General features: G+C 35.4%; 1 protein-coding gene across 1 annotated transcript; it reads left to right on the forward strand.

Moving 5' to 3' along the window:
• The first annotated feature begins 1,501 nt into the window (after nucleotides 1-1,501).
• LOC132563014 (extracellular sulfatase Sulf-1-like) lies at nucleotides 1,502-21,151 on the forward strand. The gene is given in 17 exon segments (XM_060227778.1): nucleotides 1,502-1,594; nucleotides 1,944-2,183; nucleotides 5,119-5,344; nucleotides 5,751-5,846; nucleotides 6,172-6,322; nucleotides 6,809-6,984; nucleotides 7,270-7,424; nucleotides 8,247-8,298; nucleotides 9,338-9,518; nucleotides 10,351-10,552; nucleotides 10,905-10,997; nucleotides 11,843-11,997; nucleotides 13,110-13,264; nucleotides 13,687-13,847; nucleotides 19,080-19,222; nucleotides 19,636-19,747; nucleotides 21,057-21,151. Coding segments are annotated over 17 exon segments (2,421 nt in total). The 5' UTR covers nucleotides 1,502-1,566.
• The last annotated feature ends 3,689 nt before the right edge of the window (nucleotides 21,152-24,840 follow it).

Raw genomic sequence — 24,840 nt, forward strand, 5'->3', positions numbered from 1 at the left:
TATAATAGCATACGTTTAAACGTGAGAAATATGATACTAGTGTAGATTTGTGTTGTATATACAATCATCACAGCAGTGATGTAATGATATATTACAGAAAATCGATCCCTTTGATCTTTTTGAATGTGTGTGGCTTAGAGTAAATAGCCACTCATGTATTGTTCCTGTACCGTAAATAATCAGCATTACAGCCTGTGACTTGAGTACTAACAGGTACGTCCACTGTGTCTATCAATGTTTATCAGAATTACCATTAGCTGCTATTTCGTTGTCTTACATTAAGCTGTTGCTCCCTCTGATCTTGGAAATATGTCTTGCTATGTATGCAGCATTTATTACCCCGTGAACAGTCAGTGTCATTTTGAAGTGAGGTGATCAGATATCTGAGGATCACAGACATGGTTAGGAAGTATTGTGCCACCTACATTCAGTCTGTGTATATATATATATATATATTTATGTAAATATTCTGTTGGTGAATTTCAATTTAATATTACTCTAGCTGTTCTTATATGAACAAATTAAAAATAAACAATTATAAAATTAAGTTTAAATCTCCGAAAATACACACTAGACAGATACAACTGATAAATTGTAACACACTTGACAGATACAACTGATAAATTGTAACACACTAGACAGAAACAACAGATAAATTGTAACATACTAGACAGAAACAACAGATAAATTGTAACATACTAGACAGAAACAACAGATAAATTGTAACACACTAGACAGAAACAACAGATAAATTGTAACACACCAGACAGAAACAACAGATAAATTGTAACACACCAGACAGAAACAACAGATAAATTGAAACTCACGAGACATAAACAACAGATAAATTGTAACATACTAGACAGATACAACAGATAAATTGCAACACACGAGACAGATACAACAGATAAATTGTAACACACGAGACAGAAACAACAGATAAATTGTAACACACTAGACAGAAACAACAGATAAATTGTAACACACTTACCAGATATGTTGTAAGATACTTGACGGATAAAATAAGTTACACACTTGACAGATACATATTAACACACTTAACAGATAGCTTGTAGACTATCCCCTTGTTTACAAATTGTTCTGTCATGAAGTACATCCTTTGTAATGTTGTACATACACACTCAGTGATGTTATATATATTTGTGGGTAACAAGGAGGCTTTGATTTGATGCTGTTGATCCCATACATTCATTTTTTTCAGAAAGGCATCAGGACCATGTTCTGGTAATACAATAAATCTGGTGTTATTTTCTCTATACAAAGGAAGCCGTATATTTTTGATAAAATTATGAATTCAATTAATTCAATCAATTAATTAAGTTACTATGTTATACATATTTTGTACTTTGTTTTTTCAGATGGTGAATTAACAACAAAGACAAGTCTACCAAGAGTCGAATCAGTATGTCTTCCTCGCTTCATGTTTCCTACCTGTTGCTCATTTTTGGGATTTTAGCTTGGTGTGCGACAGCAGGGGTTGATTCTACTCCACGTCGACCTAATCGAAGGAAAAACAAACAAACAAAACCAAACATCATAGTGATTATGGCTGATGATCAAGATGTACTGCTGGGTAAATATTTACTTATTACAAACACTGCAGTGATCATGACTAATGAATAAAACTATATTACTGGGTAAATACTCAATGAAATCAAACATTACATTGATTATGACTTACGAATTATACTCACTTATGATAAATCATTCTCAATTGAAATCAAATGTTACATGATTAAGACTGATAATTACTTTAGGTTCATGCAGTTATATATCTTAAGGCAAGAACTATTGTAATGTGAAAGTGTTACTTCAAAAATGCATAAAATTCTGTTACGCAAAACTGTTTTCTTGGATCATACAAAAATGTCAAGATTCTTTTGTTTCAAAAATTTGACTTCCACTTCTGTCTTGATTTTCAGGGTCAATGGAAGTCATGCCTAAGACACTTCGAATCATGCGTGACCAGGGCCTGGAATTTAATAATTCCTTTGTGTCGTCACCGATGTGTTGTCCATCACGATCATCATTCCTTACAGGATTATACCCTCATAACCATCATGTATATACCAACAATGAGAACTGTTCTGGGGAATACTGGATACAAAATCACGAACCTAACACCTTCGCCACTTATCTCAATAACGCAGGATATCGTACAGGTAGTGTACTACGAGATATAACAACTGAAGTAATAACACCAGCCAGGCTTAGGTTTGTACTCCATCTCTATGTACATCGGGCAGAGTGTCCTTTTTTCTGGATATGTCTAGTCTTTGTTACAGAGTTGTGGCCCTTATTGCCCCATTATGCCAGTCAGACACTAGGTTTGCTCAGTCCATCTGGCAGTGTGTCCTTTTTTTGTGGAGATGTCTAGTCTTTGTTACAGAGTTGTGGCCCTTATTGCCCCATCATGCCAGCCAGACATTAGGTTTGCTCAGTCCATCTGGCAGTGTGTCCTTTTTTTGTGGAGATGTCTAGTCTTTGTTACAGAGTTGTGGCCCTTAGTGCCCCCATCATGCCAGCCAGACATTAGGTTTGCTCAGTCCATCTGGCAGTGTGTCCTTTTTTTGTGGAGATGTCTAGTCTTTGTTACAGAGTTGTGGCCCTTAGTGCCCCATCATGCCAGCCAGACATTAGGTTTGCTCAATCCATCTGGCAGTATGTCCTTTTTTTGTGGAGATGTCTAGTCTTTGATACAGAGTTGTGGCCCTTAGTGCCCCCATCATGCCAGCCAGACATTAGGTTTGCTCAGTCCATCTGGCAGTATGTCCTTTTTTCTGGATATGTCTAGTCTTTGTTACAGAGTTGTGGCCCTTATTGCCCCATCATGCCAGCCAGACACTAGGTTTGCTCAGTCCATCTGGCAGTGTGTCCTTTTTTTGTGGAGATGTCTAGTCTTTGTTACAGAGTTGTGGCCCTTATTGCCCCATCATGCCAGCCAGACACTAGGTTTGCTCAGTCCATCTGGCAGTGTGTCCTTTTTTTGTGGAGATGTCTAGTCTTTGTTACAGAGTTGTGGCCCTTATTGCCCCATCATGCCAGCCAGACATTAGGTTTGCTCAGTCCATCTGGCAGTGTGTCCTTTTTTTGTGGAGATGTCTAGTCTTTGTTACAGAGTTGTGGCCCTTAGTGCCCCCATCATGCCAGCCAGACATTAGGTTTGCTCAGTCCATCTGGCAGTGTGTCCTTTTTTTGTGGAGATGTCTAGTCTTTGTTACAGAGTTGTGGCCCTTAGTGCCCCATCATGCCAGCCAGACATTAGGTTTGCTCAATCCATCTGGCAGTATGTCCTTTTTTTGTGGAGATGTCTAGTCTTTGATAGAGTTGTGGCCCTTAGTGCCCCCATCATGCCAGCCAGACATTAGGTTTGCTCAGTCCATCTGGCAGTATGTCCTTTTTTCTGGATATGTCTAGTCTTTGTTACAGAGTTGTGGCCCTTATTGCCCCATCATGCCAGCCAGACACTAGGTTTGCTCAGTCCATCTGGCAGTGTGTCCTTTTTTTGTGGAGATGTCTAGTCTTTGTTACAGAGTTGTGGCCCTTATTGCCCCATCATGCCAGCCAGACATTAGGTTTGCTCAGTCCATCTGGCAGTGTGTCCTTTTTTTGTGGAGATGTCTAGTCTTTGTTACAGAGTTGTGGCCCTTAGTGCCCCCATCATGCCAGCCAGACATTTGGTTTGCTCAGTCCATCTGGCAGTGTGTCCTTTTTTTGTGGAGATGTCTAGTCTTTGTTACAGAGTTGTGGCCCTTAGTGCCCCATCATGCCAGCCAGACATTAGGTTTGCTCAGTCCATCTGGCAGTATGTCCTTTTTTTGTGGAGATGTCTAGTCTTTGTTACAGAGTTGTGGCCCTTAGTGCCCCCATCATGCCAGCCAGACATTAGGTTTGCTCAGTCCATCTGGCAGTGTGTCCTTTTTTTGTGGAGATGTCTAGTCTTTGTTACAGAGTTGTGGCCCTTAGTGCCCCATCATGCCAGCCAGACATTAGGTTTGCTCAATCCATCTGGCAGTATGTCCTTTTTTTGTGGAGATGTCTAGTCTTTGATAGAGTTGTGGCCCTTAGTGCCCCCATCATGCCAGCCAGACATTAGGTTTGCTCAGTCCATCTGGCAGTATGTCCTTTTTTCTGGATATGTCTAGTCTTTGTTACAGAGTTGTGGCCCTTATTGCCCCATCATGCCAGCCAGACACTAGGTTTGCTCAGTCCATCTGGCAGTGTGTCCTTTTTTTGTGGAGATGTCTAGTCTTTGTTACAGAGTTGTGGCCCTTATTGCCCCATCATGCCAGCCAGACATTAGGTTTGCTCAGTCCATCTGGCAGTGTGTCCTTTTTTTGTGGAGATGTCTAGTCTTTGTTACAGAGTTGTGGCCCTTAGTGCCCCCATCATGCCAGCCAGACATTTGGTTTGCTCAGTCCATCTGGCAGTGTGTCCTTTTTTTGTGGAGATGTCTAGTCTTTGTTACAGAGTTGTGGCCCTTAGTGCCCCATCATGCCAGCCAGACATTAGGTTTGCTCAGTCCATCTGGCAGTATGTCCTTTTTTTGTGGAGATGTCTAGTCTTTGATACAGAGTTATGGCCCTTGGTACCCCCCATTATACTAGTCAATCTATAAGTTTGCCCTCCTTTGTACATCTGTACATACTGTGGTATGACTACCTTTTAGGATTTTGGAATAAAATATCATGCCGCCATGGCCCTTGTTGTGTTTTTTCAGCTGATGTTAAAAACAATTAGCTGATGTTACTGTGAAATCATTATTTCTTGTGGGGGATTTATTTTCATTGAATTCATAGGTACTCTAAATTCATGAACTTTCATTTCAATAAAATGATAATTAGATAAAAGTTAACATTGATTATATCACTACTACTCTCTGTGAGCAAGATTTAACTCTGAAATCAAGTGCCAACAAAAAAGAAAGTTACGTAAAATCACAAAATTTGAGCCCCATAAAAAAATACATGCTCTGATTTATGAAATAAATTTTAAATGGTCTGTAGCAGTATATAAAAGCTGTGCTGATAGACAGTAATATACAACTGATATTATTTTGTACAATGTTAATATTCAGACTTGTTGCACTGTTTTTAGGTTACTTCGGAAAGTACCTGAACAAATATAATGGTTCGTACATACCCCCTGGATGGCGGGAGTGGGTTGGACTGGTCCGCAACTCTCGTTACTACAACTATTCCATCAACTTCAATGGTAACAAAATGGAGCACGGAGACAATTACTATAGTGACTACTTGACAGATCTCATAGCCAACGACAGTGTTACCTTCCTAAAACAGAGCAAAGAGTACTTTAAAAGAAGGTAACTCATAGCTCATATTTCAAGTTCTGCTTATATTTTCATGTTAAATTAGTTTTAGTTAAAAATATTTGATTAGTTTCATTAGGTTGTTGTTTCCTGATTGTCCTGTTTCGGCGTATTTCAAGGGAGATAACTTAAGTATCCCTGTATACAACTGACAAAACAGATATTTTTTGAGATTTTGACTCACTGTAAAAACATTTGCTGAATAACAAATTTTGATATTTTCTTTATTGATCGAGAATAAAAAAGCAAGATTAAATTCACTAAGATATTATACAGTGTTCCATTATTTCGTTGATGTATATGTCTATCCCACATCTAGATTTACTGATTTCACAATGAATTTTATTATGGTATATAATATTAACGTTGAACATTAAACACTGATGTCTCCATGTTCCAGGCCTGTACTAATGGTTCTTGGTGCCCCGGCACCACATGGCCCTGAAGACTCTGCCCCACAATATCAGCATCTCTTCTTCAACAATACTTTACATAGGTAAGCTACTTAACAGTTCAATTTCATAAAAAAAAATCCATTTAAGTCATTGTCATGGTTTTAAGCTATATTCCATACATCTGAAGCCTTTGAAATTTTTTCACATGCATGTACTCACAGAAATTTATGTATGGTAAAATGTCCATCTAAGATTTATTTCACCAGGAAATTATCTCCCCTTGAAGATGGTGTAAAGTATTTTTATATACATCTGAATCATGTGACTAGCGTGTTCTCGTAGCAATTTTTGTCAAGGTATGATAGTCATTTTGTCTTTGCCTGTAGGGTGTCGTGATCATCTAATATAGCTCCTCTTTGTTCACAGGACACCTACTTGGAATGTGGCACCTAATCTTGACAAACAGTACCTTTTAAAGATCACCAAACAGATGGAACCGATTCATCAGAAGTTTACTGATGTCCTACAACAGAAGCGGCTACAGACTCTCCAGTCAGTAGATGACTTGGTGGAGAAGGTATCAATACACAGCATAATGTACATACTTTATTGTTGCTTCAGACATCTAGACACTATCAATTTCTGACAGATTGCTAGAATAATTTCTGTTTCTAGTGGCTGTTACAATGATGATTAAGTTGAATTTGATTTTTTGTCTAATTTTTCAAAAAATACCTGGTATCGATTAAAATTCTAGAATGGAATTTATTAAGGATACTTGAACACAAAAACACAAGAAACACTTTTTCTAGTAATTTTCTTTAAATTATAGTATTATAGTGATGAAGCATTTTTTCTTTTTTTTTCTTTCTTTCTTTTTTTCTAAATCACAGTTATTAATACTTTACCGGGAGTTTTTTTATTTAAAATTGAAATATCCATTGATTACTGTATGTAATTTCTTTAGAATTTGCATCGAATAGAAACAAATTCATGTATACTGGAACAAGGCCTACCGGTTCTCATAGGGAAATACTATGAATTGTTTTGTTGATCGTGACAGGTGTACACAGAACTATGGATGCTGGGGGAACTGGACAATACATACATCATCTATACATCTGACCACGGCTACCACTTGGGTCAATATGGTGTTATCAAAGGCAAAGGTTTGCCTTACGACTTCGATATCAGAGTTCCACTTTACATCCGAGGACCAGGAATCAAACCCAGATCCAGGTACTTTATGGGAAGGTTAAATTTGTTATACCCGTTGCCTTCTGATTCTGTATGTATCATGAGGTGTTACCCACATCTGTCCATTATTTCAATCTGTTGAGTACGTAGTTGTAGATTTTGTAGGAATTTATTTCATACAGTTGAACACTGTATGATTATGTAAATGCCATATGTCCATCAACTTATTATCTGCTCTGGTTTTTCCACTTATATACAAGTGCAGGTAGAGTTATGTCCCTTGTTTTAAGCTGATTCAGTGTTAGAATGTTTTGATGTCTTTTTTAGGATATCCAATGTTGTGATGAATGTTGATTTAGCACCTACCATACTGGACATGGCTGGAGTTCCAATTCCTGACCACATGGATGGACGGTCAATCCTCAAACTTCTTAAGACCTCCAAAGATTCTACAAGGTAGTAACCAGGTCACTATATCACAAGTATCACTGTAGGATATGCTGTATGTCAGATTATTTTGCTGATGTGTGTTGTGGAAATCTGCTGAATGTATCACGTGCAATTATTCTAAATTCATTTCTTTCTCAATTTCTACGTTTCAAGAAAATTATAGGAAGTATTAAAATACACAAAAATATTCCTGTGAAAATTTGTATCTCCCAACATTACAATGGCGTTTTAAACGTGATAAAAAGACCTCTTTGTCTCATTTGAACTTTCTCAATGATAGTTGAGAAATTGATCTAAGCTGTATGATTACTTACTCAAAGTAAAGGCTCAGATTTAAAGCATGCACAAATGTACCTGTAAAAAACATAGGACCAGGTGAATGAATTAACATACAAATATGTGAGCAATAAACACGGGCAAATTTGTATTTTTTAAATTTTTGTGGTCTTGAAAGGATTGCTAAATTTATGAAAATTAGGTATACACTGAAGATACTTGAGTTATCTAGTACATACAATATTTCTGTAACTATATTTTCATCCCAGTTATATTGAAAACTGATTGTGTCATTTCAACAGAAATTTGTTTTGAACAGAAAAATATATCCACCACCTTTGTGTTAAAATTAACTGGAAGCTGAAAAATTATATCTGAAATAAATGATACTATGAAGAGAAATTCTGAAAGAAAAAAGTTTATAAATTCATATTAATTTTCATACTTTTGAGAAAGTTAAATGAATTTCCTCTAAGCCATTTCTCCAGTAAGAATTGTATTTTGAAGAATGAAGAATAAGTGAAATTGTGATTTAGATAGTAAGGAATTTGTGTTTTGTTTCAGTGTGGACGATAAAGACTTTGTCCAAATGAGGAAACCCTGGCGGGATACAATCTTACTTGAGAGAGGGTAAGTAGAATAATTTGATAGACATTCAAACTCATTTACGTCTCCCTGTTATAAAGATAGCTTTTAATTGGTTACTTAACTTTGCAATTTACTCATTTTTAGCTCACATGACATAAACTAATGAAGGATAATCTACATTTGTTGTGCATTCATCAACTTTTAAAATTCAAGCAGCTTCTTAATTAGCCATGTTCTGATATCTGCCCAGTGTATGTAGTTATCTCAGACAGAATGCCATAAACTTTCCTCAGATGAATGACCTTGACCTAATTTCAAGACCAAAGAGGCCAAATATGTAAAATAAAATCTTAAGGAGCCTCTTTTCAAGTCCGAGAAGGCATGGGGTCATGATATTTTCATAACGAAATGAAATCATATCAGTTTTCCTAAATATTTTAAATCTATAAGATATTTCAAGGTCAAGACTCAAATACATTTGTATTATCAGAGAACATTACCTGAAATTCATATTATCTTGAGTTTTGATGTTTTAATAATTATGTTGTATAGACCTGCAGAGCAAATCTTTTTATAGTAGAGCATGTTCAGGTCAAAGGTTAACTCGGAGTGCTGAGAAGGATCAATGGTTAATTAGGACTACAAATATGACATGAATTGAAAACACTTCTTTGAAACTTCTAAAAGACTCCAGGATCTTCTTATTTTGCCAGCATGTATGAGGGATGAGATGCTATGAAGTTTCTGTGTGAAATGTGCTGAAAACTTTGAGCAACATTTAATCTGGACAGATTATCAAGAGCAATAATTCATGTATATATTGTCTAAACCAGATTTGGCAATATCTTCTATCAGACTGTGTGATAATCTAATTTTGTAGTTTTCCATAAAAGTGAATCAGTTTTGTTGATAAATACAGGGATGTATAATACAGTATTATACGTCCCTGATAAATAGTACTGAGAAAAAACAACTAGAACAATATGTACCCAAACAAGTGGTATTTACCATAATTTTGTGAACTGACCAAATATATTCCCCATGATTCTATAGCATATTAGTATTATTATTTTGTTTACAGCAAAATCACCAAAAATAAACAGAAGATCTTGATGAAGGAACAGAACCAGCTGTTTCTAGACAACCTCAGTAACATGGACAATATCCCGCCTCACATACTACAGTATGCCACACGTAAACAACGCCGCATCCTCAAACAGTGCTCTAAGGCAAAAAACAAGCCACCTTGTAAAGTTGGACAGGTATAAGTAATGCTGTTGTACGTTACAGTTGAAGGAACACATAACTGAAGGAAATGGATGTCTGAGTACCCATAAGATGTCGATTTACAGAAATTGATCTTAAATTTGTCCCTTGAAAATATTAGGAATTCAAAGTTGTGATGTTAAGAAATCTAGGTGATGTGTACTTGATGTTTTGTTATTTACATCATTTTCGTCTTCATTCCCCCGTTGATGGTGCGGTGGAGAATGGGGGAGGGGAGGCAGATTTCACAATTGTCACATATAGCATTGTTAACATTATTATCATATTTTGAGATCCTCTTTACATATTTTAATCAAATTAACTCCATATTATCATAACATCAAGTTCTGGACCAAATCATATTTAAATAGCAATTTGTCAAGGTGAAAGGGTCAAAGGTCACATTTCATAACTTCTGCATAGTCATGAAACAATGATACCTGTATGTATTGGAGTGTGGACTATCATGTCTGAGAGATCTTTTCTAGTTTATAAACATCAATAACAATGTGATATATAAGTAAACAAACTGATTACTGGGAATAGGTGTCCACAGGGATGTCCTCAAAGCTTTAGACATGGCGTCCAGCATGCCAGTACACATTTTGTTCAGTATAAGGTTACTTCTCATTTTGTGAAAATAATATTTTTATGTGTTCTGATGCTTTGCAATATTACTCAAACTTGATCATTCTTAAAATCTGCTGTCGGGACTTGCATGCCTGAAATATTGCTTAAAGTTTTTTCCCTGACTGCAATTTTTTTGTCCGTTTCCTTTTTACTTCTGGTAATATTTGATCTTTTACTCAAAGTTCTTTGTATCTACAGAGATATCAGTGTATCCAAGAGGTAGGGCGTAAGTTACCACGGTTACAGAAGTGTCGTTCAAGGGATTTAACATTGAGTCAGAATATCCAAGGTGACAGCCCATATTCCAATATACCAAGGAAATCATGCAGATGTCCCTCAAGGATGAATGCACAGGAACGTCGAAATCAGGAACAGTTTCTCATGAATCATGTTAATAAAGGTAATATAATGGATTTTTTTATTTTATCTTCATAATTTTTCTCATTTGGCATTTCTCTAACCATAAATCACCATTATAGTAGAGACTTTCTGCTGGTATCTCTTCTGCTTTATACTTTATCTTACTATTATATATCAAATCCCTGATTATATATAGACTAATCAATCTATCAGTATCATTGAAGGTGGCTTTGTTTTTTGTGTGGTCTTGTTCAATTTGTCAAATTTGCTTCCTTGATCATTTATCAAGATTTATGAAAATGACATTTTGTTTGTCTCAAGCTTAAAAATCTTGAAAAATGTTTGATCTTTACTTTTCATAATTTTTGGAAATCAATTTGGTACATTTACAGACTTCACTCCAAAATTCATCAGCAGACGCAAACGACAGCTGCCGTTTGACCTCATGGACACATTTTCCGATGACTTTAATGAACAGTATCCACGTATGTATGATCATTCTTCTGACTCGACGTCAAACCTCTGTATCAACAAATGTTCATTTATTTATAGACACCTTTGATTAATGACATCCTTCTCACAGTACACCTTGGGCTGTCATGTTCGCAGACCAGTTGCATGCTAAGGGATTTGTGAAAGGTCATTGTCAAGGTCATAGGAGGAGAGTAATAGTTATATAATTATAATCACATTTTTGCCAATGATATATCCACACTAATTACTTTATCAACAGTATTTAGAATCATCAGTTTGCACAGTCAGAATTTAGGACAATGATTTTGAAGTCGAAAAAATTGCTAAAATAAAATAACTGCTAAAATGTATGTATTTACAGTAAGTTCAAATATTACACACCTTCCATATAAGGATAATTTGAGATCCAGGATCATTTACATGTAATAATATGCTTTGATCAAGTACTAGCAGTTAAGTTTGTTCAAATGTAGAAAACTTCTTTCAATGTGAATTGGGGCAAATATGTTAAATACTTCCCTCATAATTACTTACATATTAAATGGATTTCAGATTGCATCTATTGTTCAATGTGAAGGCCATCTACATAAATAGTATGACATCTTATTTGTCACTGTGAACTCATATGATTTTGAAAAAATGATAAATGCTCATCTCAAATTTATGTTAATATAAATTTCACACAAATTTACATGAATAAGAATTTCACATAAATTTTTGCGTTAATATGAATTTTACATTCATGTGAATTTCACACATTATATAATCTCTTACCTTTAAGAAGTAATTTTACCTGGTGATATAAATCAGGATGGTTGTGTCAACAGTCAATGATGTAAGATTGTTCCAATTTCAGAGATGGAACGTTTTGAACATCGTTGTCGCCAGTTGCCAAACAACACTATAGTGTGTGACCAAGAGCTGTATAATGATGTGAATGCCTGGAAGGATCATAAAGGGCAGCTGGATGAGATGATACAGGAGTACCGCAAGATGCTCGAGGACCTGAGGGTAGGGAGCCTTCGAATGATCACAGATATTACACACATTTGTGTTTGTGTAAAAAATTGTTTGGAAGATGGTTGCTTTTCTGCAGACTATTGGCATTTCGCTCTATTGATGTTCAAAAATTTTTTTTGTGGTTTTTAACTCACTTGTCCCTTCAGGCATATTGGCATATGGCATATTGTAGCGTTTATCATCCATCTGTCAACTTTTCCTTGTAATCACTACTAGTCATGAACAACTGGGACATTGGATTTTGCCCAAATTTGGTCTGAAGCATTCTTGGGTAAAAGGAAATCAATTTCGTGGAAACAGTGGGTCTTGGCACCCTGGGGCAGGAGGGGCAGGATTAGATAGGAGAAATGGGGAAAAAAATTCTTTAAAATCCTACTCCTCCTGCAGAAATAATCAAATTTTGTTCAAATTTGGTCTGTAGCATTCTTTCGAGAAAGGGAATCAATTTTGTATAAACATTTGTCTCAACATCCAGGGGCAGGAGGGGTATGGCTCAATAAGGGATAGAGCAATTTTTAAAAATCTTATTCCACCTGTAGGAATAATTTGATTTTTTCCAAATCTGGTTGAGTGCATCCTTGGGTGAATGGGACTCAATTTTGTATAAACAATGGATCTTGGTCTCCCTAGGCAGGAGTGATACAGGCCCTATGGACTCTTGTTCTAAATTTTTAAAGTTAATAGGATAAGTTTTCACAATAGACAAATGAGTTAAACCATTTTTCTGTGTAGAGAGGAAGGAAAGGGAGTGGGATAGGTCAGTTGGTAGAGCTAAGAACTTTGCAACCTCAGTTGAAGATCTAAATTGTCCAGTTTGTGTTTCTCAGGTGACTGAGAAACTGACAAATTGGTGCTAACATGGTTGTGGTCCTCTTGTGTGTTGTTCAGTGAAGTAATCGCCATCTGCAGCATGGAACCTCTGCCTCAAAATGACTCCCTCCTTTTTCAAGAGGTCTTAAACCAGCAAACAAAACAAGTAGTTATTATGAAGAAGAGTTTGATTTACTGGCAGCTACTGTTAATCCAAGCAAATTTTCAAATTGATTTTTTTACCCATGATTAACGCTTGTGAACCACTTTACTAAAAAGTTAATTATTTCCAGACTTATCGTAGACACCTGAAGATTGCCAAGCCTAAAGACTCCTACTTGTCTCAGTTTGATGATGATGCGAGTGGTCCTGGTTACCTTGACACTGCTGATGGTTATGATACTTCTGTCCTTCTTGATCCTGACTGTGACTGTGATGATGATTTGACGTAAGTATCTGTACCATTACTGTACAGACGCTCCTGTTTTTCTCAGAAATTATCTTTGGTAGAGTGTTAAGAAATTTAATTTCCTGATATATGATATAAATAAGGTAATTATTTATCACCTCGTATATGGATTCATTTCTTATAATTTTTTATTTTTCAAATCTCTCAATTTGATGTGTTAAGTATCAGACCTATTGCATGTGCCTTTTGTCAGGTGTCATCCATAAGAAATTGACATTTTCTACTTCTTTTCTGAAATCTGTTAAGGAAATTTTACAGACATGTTTCTATGACTTAAGGTGAGGGTCAGGACCAAAAGGGTTCAAATTGATTAAAATTTCAAAAGTCTTCGTCTCAAGACCATGAAATAATTGTTTGTCTTAATGAACCTTTCTACTTGTACTTAATTTGAACTGCAACAGGGACTCCATTCGAGATAAAAGACAACGCAGGAAAGATAAACGGAAAGAAAGAAAAAGAAGGAAATTAAGAAAAAGGAGAAAAAACAAGGATTGCAATAAACCTGACATGAACTGCTTCACTCATGACCACACACACTGGAGAACACCACCACTGTGGGACTGTAAGTAGCTGTCCTAAAGTTATGTACATTTATCCAGGGGAAGTAACTCTAATTCATTAAGGGTCATAAATGCCTACTACACTTTAATAACAATGTACAACAAATTATCTGCTTTGTACTAAGATTTGTTACTTAATAACTAGATTTAAAAATTAATTTCTGATTCCTGAATAGACATGTTTACACACTCCATTTGTTGATCTGCCTTCTCCTCGTTTTTCATTCTTTTCTTTTTTTTTTATTTTGTTGTTCGTCATCAGTGTTTGGATGTTGTAAAATCTGTTAATATCTCAAAAAAGGCCAATCTAATGCTATTGGAAAATCTTACTTTTTTTTAGATTAACTCTTCTTATTTTTCTTATGGACAGCAGTCCATTTATATATATCTAGATATACAATGGGCTTATTACAGCACAAATGATTAGCCATAGCAAGCAATGAATATATTGGTTATATTTACATTTGGCTCCTGTCAAATAAATGTTGAATAGCCTTCAGTAATTTCTTAAAATCAGAAATCTAAAATGACCTTTGTTGAAGCCTTAGATTGTAAATATTGCTTTTCATCCTAAAATCATTTTTGTATGTTTCATCTTTTTTTCTTTCTTTTTTTAGATTAAATTATTCTGTCATATTTATTTTGCCATTAGTCCTACTAGTGGACCAATTTCATTTGACAATAGACTGATATTACTGAACAGCAGGATGTGGGTGGGCTCATTATCAGACATGGTCTTGCTGTGGGTAAATACAAGAGTGACCTGCTTCCAAAGTTCATATATTTAGGGAACTTAGACTAAATATAAAACATCGGTGACTTCACCATGTATGTATTTAACACTGGAAGTATGTCATCACCTTGTTAAGAGATTTGTCATTCTAACTGAGAAGGATCTAACTTGTCTGGGGAAAAAATGCTGTCAAATGAAAGTCAGCTATCGTGATGGGAAAAGAAATAATTTTCTCTTGTTTCGATATTTAGAATAGTTGCACTGTTTATATTTGTAACAAAGTAATTAGAAGAAATGCACTTTTAGCTCTATTAACCACAAATTTTTGAGGGGATAGATGTTAGAATTTTTGTGTAATTTTGTCTTACAAAGTTTTCAATAAAAATACCATTGTTAACGTTAGAACTTGGTAATTTTTTTCTCTATTTTTTTCTAAATTCTACATTTTTCCCTTGTGGCATTTTCGCTGTCCTTGTCCGCTAACTGCAAACTATTACAGTATATTCTGATAATCAATTTTCAAAGAATTATATGAAAGCACTACATCATATTACATATGTATTTATGTTGTTTCGGATAGAAGGCAAACTTCTTATCGAGTTTTCCACATTGTATCTTTGTTCCTCAGTAATATTGAAGAATTTCATACATTAGCGTTATACCATGTTCTTTCTGAAAATTGCCTATCCCATAATCTTAGAACCAAAAAGCTGAAAAATAGTTGCTATTAATCGGCTACAAGGACTTTGTATAGCTTCTTATTGTTCTCAACAGAGTATTTATCCCAAACTAACAGACAAATGGAGTTGAGATATTGTCCTTTTTAACTGCTGGTATTATCTCAACTGTAAATGAAGCTCCCATTTTACTCATCGAGACAAATCCAGGGTTTCTTATAACCTTAACTGCAGTTGTGCACAGCATTGTCTGTCAACATAACATCTTTTCATTCCTGACACATGCACATTTTACACTGAACAGGTAGATCAAGGGATGAAATTTCTCAAATTCAGATATAATGTTGACAAATGTTTGCAATATCATCACATGCAACTGAAGCTGAGGCAATTTTTAGAAAGAATATGATAGAAATGCTATGAATGACCACAAACAAAATTGGAAAATATTCTGCCACATTTTTATGCACAGAGTTATTTCCCTTTGTTGAAACCTCTCTAACCCAAAAGATTTTTTCTCCTTTGGTTTTGTCAACATTTATATTAGCACGCACATGGAATCTGCCACCTAACACAAAAATGCGCCGAATGAACCATCCTGCTTGCAAGCGAGGTCGAATGGAGTGTTACCTTATGGACGACACTCACTGGAAAACTCCACCCCTTTGGACTTGTAAGATCTATGTCCCATGATATCAAGGTCACCTAGTGGAGAGCTCATTAGATATTCAAGGTGACCCAAATGGAATAAGGGTGAAATTAAGAAGAAAAATTCAATGAATCAAAGGGACATAACTCCAGTATTTTCTGCTTTCTGTTTGTGTTTGGCATTTAAGTGCAATTTTGGGTTTAGGCTTATGTTTTTAAATTTTCACATTTGTGCCTTTATAATGCTGCAAAGTTTTATTTACAAAGTTTTGCTTAATGTTTCTGGATAACTAATTGAAAGTGGTCAGATGTGATTCACACTGTAATTACCTCATCACATAGAGGTAATTACAGTGTCTTTATGTTGAACTTTGAACCCTGATCCTTTGAGTGATTTTGAACTTTTTGATAAAAAAAATCCATTGCCGTTTATAATGGGTAAGGAATTTTTTTTATCAAAATCCATTAATTAAGTTGTAATCATTATCTCTCATTTTTGAAGAGCAATATAAATAATTACAATGGAGTTGGATGTGCATTAAAAAGATAATATGATCACATGTGAAAGTAAAAATAAGCTATAAGTATTGGTATTTATGATAGTCCTGATGTTTGTTTTGCATTTTGCTCCATTTCCTGTTGAGAAAATGAGAGATATGTTAGACTGTGTGGGAGCCTACCATCTGAAGGGAAAGGGTTTAAATTGCCACATCCAGGATATTATACACTGTAGTTAAAGTCTGCATCATTGTAAGCAGGCTAGAATAGTTTCATAATCCACTTTTATACTTCTAAATCAAACATTGCTGTTAAGGAAATAACTCATTGTGGTTTCCTTTCTATGGTGCGCTACCATACATTTAAGTAAGGTTTGAGTTCTCTCCCCTTTCTGGGTGTTGAACACAGCTTCCTTTGTTATTATACCCTAATAGCAGCAAAGTGGAATCTACCGCCGTATGAAAAAATCCGCCGCAAGAAACACCCTGCCTGCAAGCGGGGAGAAATGGACTGTGCCCTCATGGACAACTCCCATTGGAAAACTGCTCCCCTCTGGACTAGTAAGCCAGGCCTTCAATCCCTGACCTTTTACCTCTCACATTTCACCACTGACCTGTTTAAGGCTGTCGCTAGTTAGAGCTTACTGGTTTTAAATTCATAGTCACTTCAACTTCAATGTATTCAATATTATTGATGTTGTAAGTTTTAGATTCAGATTAAAGAGTAATATAAACCATATTACAGCTATATCAAAAAGGCATTTGCTTCAGCTTTACCTCAAATCCTTTGGAAATTTGAATCTAGCAAATCACTACACCTACAGTAAGGGAGTTAACATTCTTGAATGTGTTTTACAAATTCAAAAATGTCTGTAACTACAAAAATGTAAGGTTAAAGTTCATATCTGTTTGGGATGAGTATCACAAATGTTTGTGTGAAACAATAATATTAACTTTTTGGCTTCTGAAGCCATGTATTATACATGGAAAATCTTATTGTTTTGGAGTTATCTCCCTTCAGCTGTATGTATATACTGTTCAATACTTGCTTTTTCGCTTCTTGAATCTTAATTTTAGTTGCAAAGTCTTCTTGCTGATACTACATGTGTGCACAAAGTCTTGAATTCTTAACTCTTTTTAGTAATGCATGTGAGCAAACTTATTAATATGCTGACAAGTGACTCACACGTATATACATATTTAAATATTGCTAAAATTTTGCCTTCTTTACCCATGGTAACAAGATTGTGGTTTTAATCTTATTTATGAAAGGATGAATTAACACATGACTTGGCCAAATGGCAAAACTTTGGCATATTACCTTATTTATTTGATATTATTTAGCATCCTGTGGGATCTGATGAGCTGTTCACAATATGCCTTGCTTCCTATATTGTGCTGTATTTACCTAGTCTGAAGACATTTGTTTTATCCCTACTCTAACTGCCAGTGTTGGCCATCAGCAACTATATGGAATAGGAAATCTATTTATATGATACTTTTTAACATATTGACTAAGCAACTGTAAATTTTATTATCAAAAACATCAAGAAAGTTTAATCATATATTTTTTTTCTGTATACCTCTGCATCCATCCTCATTGAATTTGTTGAGAACCAATTTCAATTAAATTTTCTTACCAACCTCATAAACCTGCTTATGTTGGACTTTGTGTCCAACAACCATGATGTTTTCATTGCCTCTAAGTGAGTTGTGTCCCTTGGTTTACCTGCTATCATCATGTTATATCTTCTCAATTATTTGTGAATTAAAAAAACTGCACTGATCATAATTCTACATGTTAAATCTTCTTATAGTTCTAAGTAATTCTCCAAGCAGATGAAATGTGATACACTAGTTTAGGGACTATTTAAAACCATTGATATTCGTATAAGCTCACCATCAGTAGATGGTGCTGGGGTTATTGAAATCACCTTACATCTGTTGTCTGTCATCTGTCCATAAATAAACAATATTGTGATTGCTTCTCCTGTAGTACGGGGTGGATTGTTCTCAAATTTCTTTTATAGAATCTGCTTGTGTTCATCTGAGTTTTAGATAGATCAGAAAAGAAATTTTTAAAAAATGGCTGATAGGCAGCCATCATGGATTTTGACAATGAAAGTTTGTCATTACTATTTCAAGAGAAGGACTGATTGGATCTTCCTCAAATTTCATTTGTAGATTGCCTTTGGTCCCTGATCATGCCATTCTTATTTTGGGACTGATCAGAAAAACAAAATGACTGACAGGTGGCAATCTTTAAATTGTTAGTTAAACATTGAGACCTAATGTTGCTATTTTTAAGAGGAATGTTCAAATTTCATATAATTTAGACTAAAAACAGGGAAGAGAACAGAAAAGATGGGAAAGAGTGTTAAAGATCAAAGAATGATGGGCGCTAAGATCCCTGTGGTAAAGTTCAGCTATAGGTTTTACAAACAATTGGAATGGTTATCTCAATGCTATTAGTTAAGAACCTTTTCCAAAAATAAAAAAAAAAAAAAAAACCAAATGGAGATTTTTTGTTTGCATAGTAATCTCCTTAAATCTATACAAAAGCTTGAATTTTTTTCAGACATAAAATGATATAGATTTGTACAAAGTAAACCAAATTACACTTTCATTTCTGTTTAATGGAAATTAAGGTCAAAGTATAAAAACATGTCTCTTTTCCAGATGGACCTTTCTGCTACTGCACTAACTCCAACAACAACACCTACTGGTGTCTGAGAACAATTAATCAGACACATGACCTGCTGTACTGCGAGTTTATCAACAACTTTATCAGCTATTATGATCTGTTATCAGACCCTTTCCAGGTACAGTTACAACTTTAAGTAGATGAAATATAACTGTTGATAAAATCATTGTCCATCCCTCTTATAAGTCTCGTATTAAAAAGTGGGAGGGGGGGGATATGATTCAGGATATCTTACTGCATATACAGAATTATAATTCAGTTGTTATTGATCAAAACATAAATGAATGTATAAGAATAATTGTTTTAACTGAGAATCAATCTTGAGAAATGATCATTTTTAACAAAACCGTAATTTTAATTTTTTTGTTATTGTTATTAAATATATATACAGTGTCATATATATATGTGTATATTTTTCAAAATTGATAAACACAAACCTTGGCCATTAATGAATAGCAACACTTGCCATTTAACTAGCAATATTAAACATTTGATAGAACTATTTACAACAATGAAACCATTGTCTTACAGGAGGTTAATGCTATCCATGATGTAAATTATGGTGTTCTTCAACAACTCCATGACCAGCTTAACGAAATGAGGGCGTGTAAAGGACACCGAGAATGTGACAAGGCTGGCACACGTAAGTACATTGTGCCTGTCAAGTCTCCAGTTTACTTCAATTTAGTTCAGTATTTAGCAATTGACTTTGTAAAATTGTGATCCCAGACTTAAGATTTTTGATAGGAATGAAGTTTATTATTTTCATTAAGTAAATGATGTTGATTACAGTACATAAGGATGTAATATTATAGATGTTTTAACACAAACTTGATTGAATTTGAGTAACATGACTAACAGTCTCAAGTTAGTGGAAAAGATTCTCACCAAACTGCCTCTCTCACGTTTTCTAGTTTTGACCCCTTAACAGGTATGTTATATCAGAGACTTATATAACACTAGGCTAGTTTCCTATCTCTGTGTTATATACGTCTCTGGTTATATGCAAAATAACAGATAAATTTATCAACTTTATCATGCTTTTATATAACATTTTACAATATACATAATGTATTTAATTGATAGTAGTGTTATGTATAAGTGACTGTCCGTATATACAGGTGAATGTCAGGTTTCATGTAGTGCCTTTATACACTAGTGTATGTAAATTTCCACCTGTTATAATGGTAGGTCTGAACTTTTGTCCTTTGTAATACTTTTGTTCTAAAGTCTGTTGTCTTCAATCCTTCATTTTCGTTATATCTGTCAAGCACCTTGTCATCACTGTAGTGGCCATTCTTTAATTAACGATGATGACATGTTCAAGGTAGTTGTTTAGAGGATTTGATATTTTTATCTTTTTTAAAAAAGACGCCTTGAAAATAACTTTACTGTAAATAATGTGTCTTGTTTGGTCCTAAACTTTTTGTGGTTTTTCAAGAAAGTGCATTCTTTTTTTTCGCTTACTCAGTCTCATGGATAAATTGTTTTCTGTTTGTGCTGAAACGTCATGTCAAATTAAATCTGATTACAATTTACTGGAATTACAAATCTTGATCACAAAATCCACCATTACTAAAATCTAGGTCAATTTACATCTCTTTTACGTTCCATGGAAATTTATTTATCCTACTTATTTAAAACCATTCCAGCCATATGAATTCAGGGAAAGCACACACAGAATCAATGAAATAACAAAACCCCATCAAAAATTGATGATTTGACAAAAGTCTGTTTGTGCACAATTTTCCTCCAGCCACAAAAAATACACTGGGACAAACAGACCATATACTGTTTCTTTAATTTCTTTTTTTTTCTTTAAATTTGTGATATCATCATCACCATACCATCGTCATCATCATCATCATCAATTTCCATGTCATATCCTTAAACAACACCACAGTTTGATAATAAAAGCTTTGTACATGGATATTTTTCTATTTGTTGTTTAGTGAAGGAAAGAAGAAACAGGGATAATTTTGATTATGATTTTAACGATGAGGAACTTGAGGACTACATTGACAGTGGAAAAACAGATTTCAGCTGATCCTGGAAGTAAAATGTGTGAGTGGATAGTCTCTTGCAAAAACTTCATAGTCGAAGAAACACTATAGCAATGAAAGAGATGAAAAGATGAAAAATAAATATTCAAAATAGAAGGATTTATAGGATTTCTTCGAAAGGCTGTACATACAAAGACAAATTCATGTTCACACTGGAAGTGAATGCTTCAGTGATTTGATAAGAGGAGAAGTCATCATTTATAGTTGTGAGCATGTAAAACTGCAACAATGAGGAACATTAAAGCCATTATGGTTTGACTTGTCAGTGACAGTCAATGTTGTGATGCCTAATATACAGTGATCATGGTGAAGAACTCTTTTGTACCAGGAAAGCAGTTTTGGTGTAAGGAAAGCTGCCATGCTTGATTCCTCATCTATTAATATTATGATGCCAGGAAATTAAAGCATTCAACATTGTTCTGATGGAAAATGGTTGAAAAAATAATTCCATGAAGAATGTCCCAATTTTCATGCCAAGATGTAGTATGTAGTTTGTGTTTTAGTGTGAGAAAAACCATTGAATTGTAGACATGTCTTCATATGCATATGGAGTTTATGCACTTGTTGTAGAGGAGAAGTTGGTGAAGAAAATCGTGGATTTGTCTTTGTTATTTTTACTGTATATAGAAGCTGGCATACGTTTGTACTGCTGAGACTATCAGAGTTATTCTAGGATGAAAGGACATCATCGTTGATGATATCGATAAAGAACATCTTGAATATGGAAAGTATTTTTAAAATAATGCCATGTTCTCTGATAATTAAAAAAAGGATTTAGTTCAGTATTTGAAGAAGTCTGTCTTGCCAAGTCTGTGTTTGAGTGGAAAAGAGACGCCATATAAAAAACTAAACATTGTGATTTGGTGATAAAACTTATACATAATTAACACCATATTGTAGGCTTGTTAATGTGACTGTTGCTTGATGTATAGAGAATTGTATTGTCACATTTTGATGTAATGCTGCTGATGCTCTATATATATATATAGGACAAATTCACAAGCTAGTTTTTATTGTTGTACTTCGTATAGAAAGCTAATGTCATGGTGGCGTCATAAAACAAGTAGGGCAAAATCAGATTTTTCTAAAGGCAATAGTACAATAGTACACCCATGTCTTGCCAATAGGTTTTGCTGTAGAAAGAATCCTGAATAAATGGTGTGTTATGATGTCACTTTTTATGTTAAGAAATAAATTTTAATGTTTGGTGGGCTATTATGTTGAGAGCGATGTAGTGATACCAAACTATAGAAATGTTGCATTTAGAATTAATCTGAATTGGTGTACATATCCATGTATTAGGCAGGGAGACAACATAAATATCTATTTTTATACTATTCCTTACTCAAAATCTACATGGTTTTGTAATAATTGTATTCTCGCACTTTTTCGCTGAAGGTTTTTCTGCTAACATATGTTTGCAATAATTACAGTTTCTGTCAGTTGTTTATTCATCCTGGCACAAATTTAATAAATAGTGATATTGCACTAAAATTTTATTTGACAAATTAAGTATGTTTAGAGTGCACCAAAAGTTACCTGTAGTGAGGGAAACATGACAAAAACGTGCCAAATACACCTCATCATGAAAAAACCAATGTTACCTACAAAGTATTTATGATTTTTGTCGTTAATTACAAAGATATTTAATGACCTTCTGTATACTAATTTGTATCGATGATTAACCCCTGTCTGAGTCCATTTCAGATTTGAATACCAATTTTGATTTTGGCTAAATGCAAAATCTCTAGTTATTGAATGTGAATTTGTTCATATTACAATTTCCTAATTCGCCTATCAGCTCTTCAAGTATTTTAATTAGTTTGTTTTATATCATAATCTACCATTTGCTCCCATCAATATCACAATTTGTCGTAGTTTCAAAAAAGAAAAAAATACAGGATTTTTATGCCGTCTTCATTTTAAGAACTAGCCTTGATAAGGTAACAAGAAGATTGATTTGCCTTTTGAATAGAGATATTTAAGTTATATAATACCATTGAGATATTTATAGTATTTTTTTTCTGATAATAGCACATGATGCTTAATATCACATATTAGATACATGATTGTAAGAAGAATGAATGTTCATTTACTTGATTTCTCAGATATCCTCATTTCAAATTTGTCATATTGAAAAACAATTTGAAAATATGTATGATACTAGTGTAGCACTTCCACTGATGTTCTGTTCAAGAAATCCTGTTAAGAAGAGTCTGATGTCATGGTTACACTCACTTGATATAGAGCCTGCTGTCATGGCCAGCTTTCTTCAAGAGGAAATTGTTGTCAAGACCAGGCCCTCTTCAGGACGAGTCTGTTGTCAGGGCTACACCCTCTTCAGGAGGAGCCTGTTGTCAGGGCTACACCCTCTTCAGGAGGAGTCTGTTGTCAAGGCTACACCCTTTCAGGAGGAACCTGTTGTCAGGACTACACCCTCTTCAGGAGGAGTCTGTTGTCAGTGTGACACCCTTTCAGGAGGAACCTGTTGTCAGGACTACACCCTCTTCAGGAGGAGCCTGTTGTCAGGGCTACACCCTTTCAGGAGGAGTCTGTTGTCAGGGCTACACCCTCTTCAGGAGGAGCCTGTTGTCAGGGCTACACCCTCTTCAGGAGGAACCTGTTGTCAGGACTACACCCTCTTCAGGAGGAGTCTGTTGTCAGTGTGACACCCTTTAAGGAGGAGCCTGTTGTCAGGGCTACACCCTTTAAGGAGGAGCCTGTTGTCAGGGCTACACCCTCTTCAGGAGGAGTCTGTTGTCAGGGCTACACCCTCTTCAGGAGGAGTCTGTTGTCAGGGCTACATCCTCTTCAGGAGAAGCTCATTGTCAGGCCTACACCACTTTCAGGAAAAGCTTGTTGTCAGGGCTACACCCCTTTCAGGAGGAGCCTGTTGTCAGGGCTACACCCTTTCAGGAGAAACCTGTTGTCAGGACTACACCCTCTTCAGGAGGAGCCTGTTGTCAGGGCTACACCCTCTTCAGGAGGAACCTGTTGTCAGGACTACACCCTCTTCAGGAGGAGTCTGTTGTCAGTGTGACACCCTTTAAGGAGGAGCCTGTTGTCAGGGCTACACCCTTTAAGGAGGAGCCTGTTGTCAGGGCTACACCCTCTTCAGGAGGAGTCTGTTGTCAGGGCTACACCCTCTTCAGGAGGAGTCTGTTGTCAGGGCTACACCCTCTTCAGGAGGAGTCTGTTGTCAGGGCTACACCCTCTTCAGGAGAAGCTCATTGTCAGGCCTACACCCTCTTCAGGAGTCTGTTGTCAGGGCTACACCCTCTTTAGGAGAAGCTCATTGTCAGGCCTACACCACTTTCAGGAAAAGCTTGTTGTCAGGGCTACACCCTTTCAGGAGAAACCTGTTGTCAGTGCTACACCTCTTTCAGGAGGAGCCTGACCACGACCTCCTCAAGTGGAATCTAATGTCAGGGCCACACTCTGATAAGGTTTTAAGGGGAAAAAAACATCCCATGATGCAACTGTGAATAAACAAGATTAATTGATGTTTCCAAAAGTCTGGGATGTATTAGTATTAAGATTGTTAAAGTGAGTAAGTTATAGAGAGTGAACTCTCTGAGGCCAGTAAAAAGAGGTATTTACAAGTTACTGATAGCTTGTGAGATCAAAGACATTACCCAGGGTAATCCATTTATATTTGTCCACATAATTAATT

The sequence above is a fragment of the Ylistrum balloti genome, unplaced genomic scaffold (genome assembly GCF_031769215.1).
Source record: "Ylistrum balloti isolate Yb309-2 unplaced genomic scaffold, AGI_CSIRO_Ybal_v1 Utg371558, whole genome shotgun sequence".
Lineage (NCBI taxonomy): Eukaryota > Metazoa > Mollusca > Bivalvia > Pectinida > Pectinidae > Ylistrum > Ylistrum balloti.